This window comes from Dromaius novaehollandiae, unplaced genomic scaffold, assembly GCF_036370855.1.
Source record: "Dromaius novaehollandiae isolate bDroNov1 unplaced genomic scaffold, bDroNov1.hap1 HAP1_SCAFFOLD_27, whole genome shotgun sequence".
Classification (NCBI taxonomy): domain Eukaryota; kingdom Metazoa; phylum Chordata; class Aves; order Casuariiformes; family Dromaiidae; genus Dromaius; species Dromaius novaehollandiae.
This window is the reverse complement of record NW_026991415.1, coordinates 6,876,288-6,889,036: the sequence shown is the minus strand read 5'-3', so window position 1 is coordinate 6,889,036 and position 12,749 is coordinate 6,876,288. Positions and strand designations below refer to the sequence as shown.

Below are 12,749 nucleotides of genomic sequence, written 5' to 3'. Positions count from 1 at the left end.
GTTGTCCTTCTGAGCTCCCTTCTGCCTCAGGACGTAATAGGCCAACAGTAGGACCATGGCTTTGGGGCAGACTGTGAGGTCACTTCTTCCTGAGAACCTTAGAGGCCAGCAGCAGGGACACAGCTGCTCTCTGTGCTTGTGAGGTCACGTTTTCCTGAGTGTGTTACAGGCGAGCAGCTAGCCCACGGCTTCAAGGCTGATAGTGAGGTCACTTGTGCCAAGCAGACAGCATATTGCTGCCATTTGCGCTTGTGAGGTCATTTGTGTCTCGGACACTTTGAGGGCAGCTCCAGGCATTCGGCTTTGAACTGGACTGTGAGGTAACCATTGCACCAATACACGATAGGCTAGGTGGAGGTGCTGAGTTTTTGGTGTAGTACCTGGTCCCTGAGGGGTGTTTGGCTGCCCTGTGAGCATGGTGAGGGGATGATGTGAATCTCTGCTGTCACGATGTCACTCTACAGCACTCTACAGCAACACAGAAATGCAAGTATGTGCTTAGCTGATAGGCCAGCACTTGACTCCTGTGTGGTGTTAGTGGCTGTGAGGTCATGTCTGCCTGAGTACCTGATAGGCCACCAGCAGGCACAGGGCTAGCATGTAGGTTTTGTGGTCACTCCTGTCTCTGCAGGTGATTGGCCAGCAGCAGGCACATGACTTGGATGTTGATTGTGAGGTGCCTTCTGCCCAAGTACCTGACTGGATAGCAGCAGGCACATAGCTGGGTCATGTCCATCAGGAAGCTGAAAGGCTGGCAGCTGGTGCGTGGGCTTGGATGTTGTTTGTGAGGTTCTTTGTACCTGGTCAGCTGATGGGCCACTAAGAGGCTGATGGGTGGCAAAGTTATGATGAGGTGAATTATGTCTTGGAAGTTCCTAAGCTACTAGGAGGACCCTGGCTGTGAAGATGACAGTGATGTCACTTCTGTCTCTGAAGATGATGGTCCAGCAGCAGGCACCGGGGTGTGGAAGTGCCGGTGAGGTCACCTCTGTCTGTGCAGCTTAGAGGCCAGCAGCAAGTGTCCAGCTTGGATGTTCATTGTGCAGTCACTTAAGGTGTAGCAGCTGATAGGCCAGTACCAAGTACATGGCAGTGAAGGTGACTGTGAGGTCACTGCAGTATCAGCTCTTGATAGGCCATCAGGAGGCACATGGCTTGGATGTTGATTGTGAAGTCACCTCTGCCGTAGTACCTGACTGGATAGCAGCAGGCAAATAGCTGGGTCGTGTTCATCAGAGAAGCAGAAGGGCCTGCAGCAGGCACCTGGGCTGGACAGATGATTGTGAGGTGACTTCTTTCTGAGCAGCTGACAGGTCAGCCTGTGGCTCATGCTGAAGGTAATTGTGAGGTCAGTTGTGCTGGAGAATGTGATAGGCAAGCAGCAGGCTCAAAGCAGGAGGATGTGCTTCTGAGGTCACTTGTGCCTGAGGACCTTATTAGACAGCAGGCACAGAGCCTGCTGACACAGAGCCTGCAGGCACAGAGCCCTCGCCCTGCTGGCAACACTCTTCCCAGTGCAGCCCAGGAAACCATTGGCTTTTTTGTCCACGAGGACATGTTGCTGCCTCATGCTGCTTCATGTTGTCTACCAGCACCCCCAGGTCCTTCTCTGCAAAGCTGCTTTCCAGATGGTCAGCACCCAGTGTGTCCTGGGTTACTCTTTCTCACGTGCAAGATATTGCATTTCCCTTTGTGGAGCTTCATGAGGTTCCTCTGTGCCCATTTCTCCAGCCTGCCGAGGTCCCTCTGAGTGGCAGTGCAGACAGCTGTGGTATCATGGCTGTATTGTGGGAGAAGATTGTCTCAGAAGCTTGTAGGCCCTTGGGAGGTACAAGAGCATGCAGGGGACTGTGAAGTCACTTCTATCTCTGCAGGTGATGGGCCAGGAGCGAGTACATGAGTTGGAAACTGTCTGTGAGGTCACTTCTGCCTAAGTACCTGACTGGAGAGCAGCTGGCACATAGCTGGGTCATGTCTTTCTGAGAAGCTGACCTGCCAGCAGCAGGCATATAGGGTTGGAAGGTGATGATGAGAGCACTGATTTCTGAGGGGCTGATAGGCTCCAAAGCTCAAAGGCCAATCTGAGGCACATGGCCACGAAGGTGACACTGAGGTCACTTCTGTCTCTGCAAGGGATGGGCAAGGAGCAGCAGTCTGTGAGGTGACTTGTGTCTCAGTATCTGGGGTGTGATTTTCTGCCTGTGCGGTTTGCACCTCGAAGTAGGTGGTTCCATCCTCTCCAGTCTTTTTTTCCTGAAGCTCAGATATGGACGTTTTGCAATCGGGAAGCTGAATCCCACCCACGACTGTTAAGCTCATGCCCTGTGTTCATCCAGAGGACAGCAGGGAGGGTTTTCTCCTGTTGGCTTGCTCCCATGCCACAGGGGCTCTTCTGCTGGGATTTGTCTCCCCTCATTTCAGACAACCACCACTGGGAAATCAGTCCACTCTTGCTCATACAGGCTTCTCTTACAGCTGACAGAGGGTCTCAACCCTCATCCAGGGTAATTCACCCTTGCAGCACCATGAACTCACCTGGCTCCTTCATCCTCTTGGCCTCTGGGAGCCTGATCAACCCAGGCACAGCCTGGCTATTAGCTCACTCCTGGACTCTTCTCTAGAGGTGAACCCCCTCTGAGATGAGATCCCAAGTGTGGTTCTGAGGCTAATTTGGACAAAGGTCCCCTCTTGGCATTGAGGTGTGGGGAAAAAAACAAGTGAGGTTCAGTTCCTTCTAGTGTGGTCCAGGCGTGTCCCAGCAGGCCTTGCACAGTTAAACTCACCCACCCATCATCAAACTGTACCTTAGAGCACACAGTGTGACTCCTTCTTGGTATCACACTATAAAAACCCTGTGACTGGTAATAATACATCATGCAAAACTTTGGGCACACTGAGCTGCCACTGAGCTGAACCTTCCAGATCCTGCCTGTGCTGTCCCTGGGCTGCAGGAGCAGCACCCTGGGCTCGGAGGAGATCTAGGCGAGGAGCTGTGTGCTGCTCGGTGGCAGGTCGGCTGCAGAGGGCTAGTCCTGAGCAGGGTGGCCATGAGCCCTGCCTGCCTGCCTGCCGGCCGCGGGCTGGTGGGGTGGCTGCAGCAGAGGTGCCCTCACAATCAGCACCCAGATGGGTCCCTGTCACCTGCGTCACCCCCTCCCCTCCCCAGGGCTGTCACTGCTGCTGGGTGGGCTCTCTGAGGTGCTGGGTGACATCACAATGCCTGCTGGTGAGCACATCTGCGAGGGCCAATCAGGCAGCTGCAGTGGCAGTGACCTCACAATCAACACTGCAGCCATGTCCCCTTTGCCTGCCTCTCCCCATGCTCTGCAGATGCAGAAGAAAGGGCAGAGAGGCAGAAGAAGAGATAGGAAATACGTCTATTTGAATGCAGTCGTTCCTCAGAACAAAGTTTCTCCATGCGCAGTGCTGGTAGGAAATGTATCAGGAATGAATAACTCTATATAAATGTAAAATAAATAATACAGAAAGAAATAAGAAATCCATTCCAATTGATTAAAAAAAATTGAATTGTGGAGATGAGGATTTTTTTCAGCTCTTGCATAGAGTTATCTTTCAAATAGGTATTACCTTATGACTAAAAGTTGGTGTTCAGGCCCTTATTCATCTGCCTACATATAGAGGCTATTGCTGCCTGAGATGCCCTGGGGTGGCTGTGCTCCCATGTGGAGCTGGGAAATGTGACCCAGGACCTACAGGAACCTTTCTGGAGCATTAGCTGGTCACCCGGAGAAGCATCTCCAGACCTCTCAGTGAGACAACTTATTTCTCTCCCTTGACTAGAAAGGGAGGTCCAGACACTTGCGTTAGACATAGACATGTGCACCAAAATGGCCTGGCATTGGGGGAGATCAGCCTCCTCCCTGTTGTCACCTCAAATGGAGTAGCACTTCATTTATCGTGCAGGGAAGGAAACGGGAGTGTGGCTAGATAACTAGGGACTCCTTTCAGACATCACTCTCAGGGCTCTTCCTGGGGGCAGTGTAAGGGTGGGGATGTGCAATGCTGAGCACAGGACAATGATATGGCACCTCCTGGGCTCCCCGTGGACAAGGGGGCCACAGTGCTTTAAAGAAACAGCATCTTGTCAGAGGCCTCGGTGGCAGAGACAACAGCCATAGCCAAGAGGACAAAGACCTTTGGAGGCTCTGAGCCTTGGCAGTGCCCTTGGTTGTCTCCACCACAGGCTGTCTTACACTGTCCCAGGCCTGTGCCTCTTTCCCCACAGCCTGTAGACACCTAACCTGCTTCCCTACCTTGCTCTCACCCCAGGATCTCCCTACCTTTACTGGTGTCTCTCTGTCCTCACTTACTTTTCCTTGAAATACAAAGCCAGGGGCTGATCACAGACTGCCTCTGGGTGACCTCTGGCACCACAGCACTGCCCTAGGAGTGACATTTCCTTTTCCTAATGTCACAGATGAACCCCACAAGCTGCAGCTTGTGGCTCTTTCCCCTTCTCATGCTGTTTCCCACTACCAAGAAAAGCTCCATCAGCTCTGAAACCACCCTTCAAGCAGTCACTGGCTCCTACGCTACTGCCCTCAGCCTCCCCTTCATCAGGCTGAAGAAGCCCAGGTCCTTCAGCCTCTCCATAAAGGCCTTGTCCTTTAGGCCCTGATGCCATCTTGGCAAATCTCCTCTGGACCCTCTCCAGTTCCTCCCCATTCCTCCAGCACAGGGCATCCCACACTGGGACACCCTATTCTAGATGCGCCCACACCAGTGTGGAGACGAGGTGGATAATAATTCACCTTGTCTGGGTGGCCGCTCACTCCCTAATGCAGCCCCGTATGCAGCTGGCCATATTTGTGGTGAGCACGCAGCACTGGCTCATATGGCATCCCTTGTGATGTCCAGGCCCTTCTCCTCAGGGTCACTCTTCTGCCCATCAAAAACCAACCCATCCAGATGCACATATTGATCTGCCCCCCAGTGCAGGACTTGCCACTTCTCCTTGTACGACTTTATGAGGTTTTTGTTGCCAAATCCCCAAGTTTCTCATAGCCCCAAGATTAGTCATGGGGAAACCTGTTACCAAAGACTTCATGAAACATGCTGGCATGGATAGCAAATGTAATGGTGAAATGAGGTTCCCACTAAGAGAACAAATCCTGTAGTACCCTAGGCCAGAGAGATACAGAGCTGGTCTGTACAGGAATGGCAGGAGAGGGGTTTGCTGCCTGAGCTGACTCTGCAGCCCCCTGGGGCCTGTGACAGAGGTGAACCAATCTCCAGGAAGGACAAGGTGCAACCAAGAAAGTCTCTGGCCTGGGCAGCCTGTGATCCTCATTAGTACAGTCCCATTTCATATCATCAGGAGGTGAGAAGAGGTTCGGGGGAGGAGAACTAGAAGGGTTTGAGAATGCAGAGACTAGAGTGGAGACCTTGGTGTGACGTGCCTCCCATTTCTGCAGAATGTTTGGATGTAGATGAGATGGACTTTGCCTAAAGGCAGTTGGATTCAGTATTTTGGGCACAAGTAGGAAACCTGAGCTGGCCTGAGGTTTTTGCCCAGCAGCCACTCCAAAGGGGCATGGTTTCCCTCTAGGTCTCATGAGGCATCTGCTAGAAACACGCAGTTGTATGGGACATCTGACATGGCCCTGCCTAGGGCCTCTTTTTATGTCATTAAATCAAGTGCCTGCACTGAGTTACATCAGTGGCCTGCAATGCAGGCATCTGCATGAGCCTCAGCTTCGTAGTGAGTAGAGCTGTACTCATAGTAGGCATCTAGGTTCATTTCCGATGGCCAAGGAAATTCCCCACCTGGCCCCCACCTGATGCTCTAAAGGATGTGGGTCTCCTAGTTGCTCCATCAGAGCAAGAAAACACTGGGACATGCCTGGGACCACCTCTGTCTCTTCAGCTGTCCCCGGGTGTTTGTGCGTGAGCAACTGGCTCCCACCCTCCATCTCCAGTGATTACAATGGGAGCCTGGACAAGGAGCTCGCATGCAGACACTTACGTTGTGCTCACTTCAGCTTGGGCAAGAGGAATCCCACCTCTGGTGTGCTTGCGGAGTTCAAAGGAGTTTGGTGAATCCCGCTCCAGCCCAGGGGCTTCTAACATGGCATAAGGTGCCCAGATTGACTCATCTGAATCAACACCTGACCGTAGGTAAATGACCTCCCTTATTGCTCCTTTTCTATCTGTCCTGCCTAGATAAGAGATGGGAGTAGGGGCTTCCAGAGTGGGATGTTTCCACCTCTCACAGATAATCCTCCATTTGAAGAGACAAACTGCAATGCTGGAATCAGTCTCTCTTCGGTGTTTAGAGAGAGACAATCAGTGATTATTTCAGTCTACTTCAGTGCACATTTCCCAGGAGGAGAGAGTATAAAGAACAGATAAAGTCACACCTTCAGCTGGGCCAGTGTTCCCAAGTGGGGCCAGACTCCTGGGATGGAGGGAGCTCATGGCAACCAGGCAGCACTGCTGAGAAACAGCTCTGTGCAGGAGCAGCTCCTCTGCAAAGAGCCGCAGGGCTCCAGGCACTGCCTGCAGGTACCAAGACGACACAAGGAAGATGAACAAGATGAGTGAGACAGAAAGAAGTTAAGGACAGTCAGGAGTGAGAGGACAGCTGAGAGCTCACTAGTGGAGAAATCTTCACAGCCCCTCATACAGGAAGTCTCTGGCTGCAGGGCAGTGCAGGTGAGATACCCTGAGAGGTCCTCTAAAGCTACCACATCCCATGGCTCTCAGTCCCTCTTGTGTGGAGCAGGAAGTGCTTCAGAGCAGGGATTCCCAGCCACATCATCAGAGGGACAGGGCAGCCTGCTCCCTTCTCCCAGGGACGCTGCAGGGGTGTGAAGCTGGGGTGTGCACCAGGGCTGTAATTCAGAGCAGTGTCCCTGTGACCCAGGGTGCTGTGTGCCCAGGGCAGTGACTTTGCCACCTGTGAGGGTCAGCACTCAGCCTGCCTGGGGAACTCCCCATGGTGCTGTGAGGAGAAGCTCTGGGTAGGAAGAGACACCCCAGCAGGGCAGGTTCCTTCTCCTGCTGTGAGGGTGCTGCATGGTTCAGGACGGCTCCAAACTCCAGCTCACTCCAAGGACATTTCTGGAGGGGCCTTTTCAAAAGGCAGGTCAAGGCAGGGGATACATGAAAGGGAAGGAGCTGTCATGAGTCTGTGCTTTCAGTTTTATTCTCTTTGGGTGGGGTGAAATCGGATTGGACCTGTCAGGTTTAGACAGGGGATGGAGGCTCCAAAACAGTGACACTGAGAGGAGCAGCTCTGGGAGGCACTCAGCAAATGCCTTCATCCACCCCTCAGCCTACAGACAGAGCCAGCAGCACCTTTCCAGCCTCAGCAAGGTTTGTCTCCCCTGCTCCGGAGCACCTGCAACCACGGAGGTGCCCTGGGCAGTGTCCTGCCCCCGGGAGGTTTCTGCAGGGCAGAGCTGAGCACCCAGCGGGTGGGATGGGGTCTGTGAGCACTGGCAGGGGAGAGACGTGGGGACAGAGAAACAGCTGCCCGCAGGGACGGCTCCAGGCAGCAGAGTCATGGTCAGAGTGTGAGAGGAAACTCTCAGCTCCAGCACCTCCTCTCCTCTGCCAGCCAGCACAGCCCTCTGCTCTCAAGGCTGTGGGGTCCAGGGCAGGAGTCATTTCCTCGGCAGCTGGACATGCAGGAGAGGAGACACTGCTGAGTGCCCCTCTGTGCCTGCCTGTCCCTGCCTCCCTGGGCACAAATGTCATGGTATTGCTCCATGTTTCCCACCTGCCCATGCTGCCCTTGTCCTTCCCCTTGGACTCTCTGGGCAGGGGGGTTTCTGATGCAGTTCAGACAACACTAACCCTGCAGGTCCTGCCATGCAGACGTGTCCTTGACAGTGAGGTGCCCAAGTGCCCCTCTAGCCTGTGGGGCTCTGGGTAATGCAGTGTTGGGGGGCTGGGAATGCGCCAACTCTCTCATCAGGACACCCCATCCTTAGGACATTCAACCATTTCCCTGGGGTGTCTGGCTGGGCTGCAGCTATCCTCCAGAAGCGTCCAGCTCTCCCATTGCAGCTGGGTGTTATCTAGGTGCCCCAGGGAGAAGCCACCTAGATACTGAGGCCACGGAAATGCTGCTGGGAGGTGGATGTGGGCAGCTGGAAGGAGCCCGATGTGTTGCTGGCGAGAAGGGGAGGGCTGAGACCTGCCTCACACACCCTCAGGAAGAGTGCTGATGGGCACTTTGGAAGTGGATTCCTCTGCTCTCCGCAGTGTCGTTTATTTTGGGGGGGGGGGGGGGAAACACAAGTGCAACTGTCCTCCACCTTCGAGGTGGGAGCACAGGGCAGCTGGGAACAAGGCAGATGGACAGGCCAGCTCTCCTGCCTCTGCACTAAAGTCAGAGGGAATCCTTTTGCCTCTCTGGAATCACAGCTGGTCCCTCTGAGTGCAGCAGCAATGCTGAGGATTTCTACCTCCAAGAATCCTCCTCCGGTGTGACAGAGTCAGCTAAAGAAAACACAATAAGCTTCAAAAGTATTCATGAACCCACATTATTTGGAACTGGGAGTGAAAATGCTGAAAATCCCTTCAACATTATGAGTGGAGTAAATCTGACCGGAACTTGGAATAGAAATTTTAGTCACCACAGTTTGCATGTACGCAGGGCTGTAGGTCAGGGCTGACTCCTCCGGAGCCCACGGGCAGAGGCTACTGCTCCTCATAGCAAACTCAGCCAGCACAAACCAAAGCTTGAGCTATGGAGCTCAATAATGGTGCTCCTGAGATGGGGAGAGGTAATCTGTGTGTGTTTGGGAGGGTTTTAGGAGAAATCTTTGCTCAGACAAGGGTGTCCTAATTTGTCAATGTCTCTTCTTCCTTAGAAAATCCTCCTGTGCCCTAAAGGAGCAAATGTCCAACAGCAGCTCCTTGAATGACTTCCTCCTCCTGGCGTTTGCAGACACACGGGAGCTGCAGCTCTTGCATTTCTCGCTCTTCCTGGACATCTACCTGGCTGCCCTCCTGGGCAATGGCCTCATCATCACAGCCGTAGCCTGTGACCACCGCCTCCACACCCCCATGTACTTCTTCCTCCTCAACCTCTCTGTCCTGGACCTTGGCTCCATCTCCACCACTGTGCCCAAATCCATGGCCAATTCCCTGTGGGACACCAGGGCCATTTCCTACTCAGGATGTGCTGCCCAGGTCTTTTTCCTTCTCTTCTTTATATCAGCAGAGTATTCTCTCCTCACTGTCATGGCCTATGACCGCTTTGTTGCCATCTGCAGACCCCTGCACTATGGGACCCTCATGGGCAGCAGAGCTTGTGTCAAAATGGCAGCAGCTGCCTGGGCCAGTGGTTTTCTCTATGCTCTCCTGCACACTGCTAACACATTTTCAATACCACTCTGCCAAGGCAACACAGTGGACCAGTTCTTCTGTGAAATCCCCAAGATCCTCAAGCTCTCCTGCTCAGACTCCTACCTCAGGGAACTTGGGCTTCTTGTGGTTAGTATGTGTTTAGGCTTTGGGTGTTCCGTTTTCATTGTGGTGTCCTACGTGCAGATCTTCACTGCTGTGCTGAGGATCCCCTCTGAGCAGGGCCGGCACAAAGCCTTTTCCATGTGCCTCCCGCACCTGGCCGTGGTCTCCCTGTTCATCAGCACTGGCATGTTTGCCTACCTGAAGCCCCCCTCCCTCTCCTCCCCAGCTCTGGATCTGGTGGTGGCTGTTCTGTACTCAGTGGTGCCTCCAGCAGTGAACCCCCTCATCTACAGCATGAGGAACAAGGAGCTCAAGGAGGCACTGAGGAAAATGATTCAACTGGTAGTATTTCAGCAGCAATAAGCTGCCCACCTCTCTTCACAAGTCATTTCCAGTTTATCTCTGGCAGCTCTTTTGTTTTGCACATTCTATCTGTGATACTCATGTTTGTGCACAAATGTTTGAATGCATCCGACTTCTCCAGAGATACAAGCCCGATCTGTCTGACTGAGAGGCCTTCTGTAAATCTGCCCCTCACTGTGTCAGAGCTGACCACTCACACAGCTTCTCTGTAATAAAAGGGGATTTTCTCAGTACTCTGCCTAAACGATGGGCTCTTCTTCCCATCTGGAGCCAAGAATGCACTCAGGGAATTGTGCCTGAAAAGGCCCTGTTGCTGTGCCTGGGTTTTGCATGGGCTAAGGGGCATCAGCTCGTAGAGTGATGTGTTAGGGAAGGAGGGCTGGATTCAGCTGTCCCTTGCGGGTGGCCAGTGCCCCTGGAGGGGGTGAGTGGTCAAGAGGTATCTGCCGGGGACTGTCCCACATATTACAGGGCTGGTGACAGATGCCATTCCTGCTGGAAGGGGATATGAAGCCACCCAGGGAGCACAGAGGATCTCCAGGGCCAGCATGTGCCTGGAGTGGGCAGGCTGCTCAATCCCTGGGGCCGCAGGAGGTGCCGGAGGGGCTGCAGGCAGCCAGGTTAAGGATCTCTGGTCATGAGAGCAGTGGAGACCTGGAGTGCCTGGCCTCCATTGCCTTGTGCCATTGCTGGTCCCCAGCCCGGGGGCTGATGGGGAGGCTGACACCCCTCTCTGCCCCCCAGCAGCTGCTGTGCCCTGCAGAGGGGCTGTGGCTGTGGGGTGAGTGCCCAGAGCTCTGCAGCCCCCTGCCACAGGCACTGCTGTGGGGCCACCCCAGCCTGGTCTGCTGTGCTGGGTGGGCTGGGGAGAGGGCAGGGGAGGTGGGGAGAGCTGGGGAGGGTCTGGTCTGGTCTGGAAAGGGCCCAGGAGAGGAAAATGCCATCAGGCAGCTCCTGCATGTGAACAGCAGTGTGGGAGCACACAGCCATGGGCTTGCAGGCAAATGCAGGTCTGCTGGGAAAGGCAGCAGGACATGGCAGGTGCAGGAGAGAAGAGCCCAGGTTGCTCCCTGTGTTGCATGGACACAGTGGGGAAGCTGCTGCAGGGCCGTCGTCCCAGAGCAGCCCCTCACATCAGCCCTTTCCAGCACTGGCTGCTCACCCCAGCTGTGGGGTGGTCCATGGCCAGCTCCATCCTCCTGCAGGTCTCTGTATCCCAACAGAGGGTAAAAGACCAGCCTTGCATGGCCTCTCTTCTGCACCAGACACCAGCGGATCCTGGAGCATACCACTGGCTGGGCAGTGGGTGGGGGATCATTTAGGAGTCATTTAATGACAGCAGTTGCCATGTCCAAGGCATCTGGTTGCAGCTCCAGCCAAGCTCTGGCTTTCCTCACTCCATCCCTTTGTGCACGGACAAGGTCTCTTCCTGGGGGCAGGCTGCAGGGGGGGGTGTGCAATGCCGAGTGCAGGACAATGACACCTCTTGGGGTCCCCTGGGGGGCAAGTGGCCTTCAGGCTTGCCTGTGCCCTTGACTCTCTCCACCACAGGCTGTCCTACACTGTCCCATGCCTGCTGCTGTGTGCCTGCAGACTGTTAACCTGCTTCCCCACCTTGCTCTCACTCCAGGATCTCCCTCCCTTTACTGGTGTCTCTCCATCCTCACTGGCTGTTTCTTGAAACACAGGGCCAGGGGCTGATCACAGACTCCCTCTGGGTGATCGTTGGCAGCACAGCACTACTCCTCGAGTGACATTTATTCACATTAATGTCCAACCTGAACCTCCCAAGTTGCAGTTTGTGGCTGTTCCCCTTCTCATGCTGTTTCCCACTACCAAGAGAAGCTCCTGGGAGCCCCTCATGGGGACACACTGCTGCAGCTGTGGCCACCCCAGTGCTGAGTCAAGGGGGATAATGGCTCCTTTTGTCTGCTGGCCAAGCTCTTCCTAATGCAGCCCATAGACCTCTGGCCTTATTTGCAATGAGCATGCCCCACTGGCTCGTGTGGGATTTCTCACGATGGCCAGGCCCATCATGTCAGGGTCACTCCTCTGCTGGTAAGGTCCCATGCTGCCTTGATGCAGGGAGTTATCCTTCCCCAGCTGCAGGACTTGCCCCTTTTCCTTGTAAAACTTCAGGAGGCTTCTGTTGGCCAAACCCTCAGGTTTCTAAAGGTCCCCCAGACTGAAGCTCTCTTGTGTCAGCTGTGAATGTGTGTGTGTGCAGATGGCTCCCCCTGACTTGTGGTGACTCTAAGTAGACAACAGCATGAGGGATTGCAGGATACCACCACCAACTAGTAAAAGGAGGTTCTAGTTCAATGGAATTGCTGGCTGAAACAGGAATTACCAGGGCAATAATCTCAGAAACACCAAATGAGGGTGCAAGGCAAACAAACCCAGGGCCCGTGGGAAAAGTGTAAACAGAAATGTGCTGTTTTTTTCTGAGAGGGTATGAGGATGATGTGACTGCAAGGCAGGAAAGGGAGGGTCAGATACTGGTGTAGGGACACTTGAGGTTCGTGAGGGGTTAAACAGAGTAGGTTTAATGAACTGGGAGCTGCATGGGGGGGTCACTGATGGGAGGCTGCTGGACGCACAGGTCAGACACCCAGACAGGACTCACTCTGTGTATCCTAAGGGCCTCTTTTATCTCCTAGAACTATTTCCTTCTCTCAGCTGCGCTAACCTTGAGCAGCTCCTGCCTGCAAAGCAGTGAGACATTGTTGACAAAACGGAATATGCATGTCCTGCCTTGAGGGGTTTCGGTCAATGTGCAGAGAGCACACGCTGGGGCTGCGATCACATACTCTGCCAGTCCCCTGACTCCTCAGCAGATCTCCTGCAGGTGTTCTCACTGCTCTCCACCCCCTGGCTGACAGAGACGTGGTGTTGGTGCCACCAGTGTGTAGGCAAGGTTTGGACATGCCTTTCAGGCATTA

General features: G+C 54.1%; 1 protein-coding gene across 1 annotated transcript; it reads left to right on the top strand.

Annotated features, from left to right (window-relative positions):
• Window positions 1–9,252: 9,252 nt before the first annotated feature.
• Window positions 9,253–9,807, top strand: LOC135326383 (olfactory receptor 14A16-like; the record flags this gene model as incomplete). Its single annotated transcript, XM_064504266.1, has 1 exon — window positions 9,253–9,807. A coding segment is annotated over one exon (555 nt), but the record flags the coding sequence as incomplete, so codon positions are not given.
• Window positions 9,808–12,749: the final 2,942 nt, after the last annotated feature.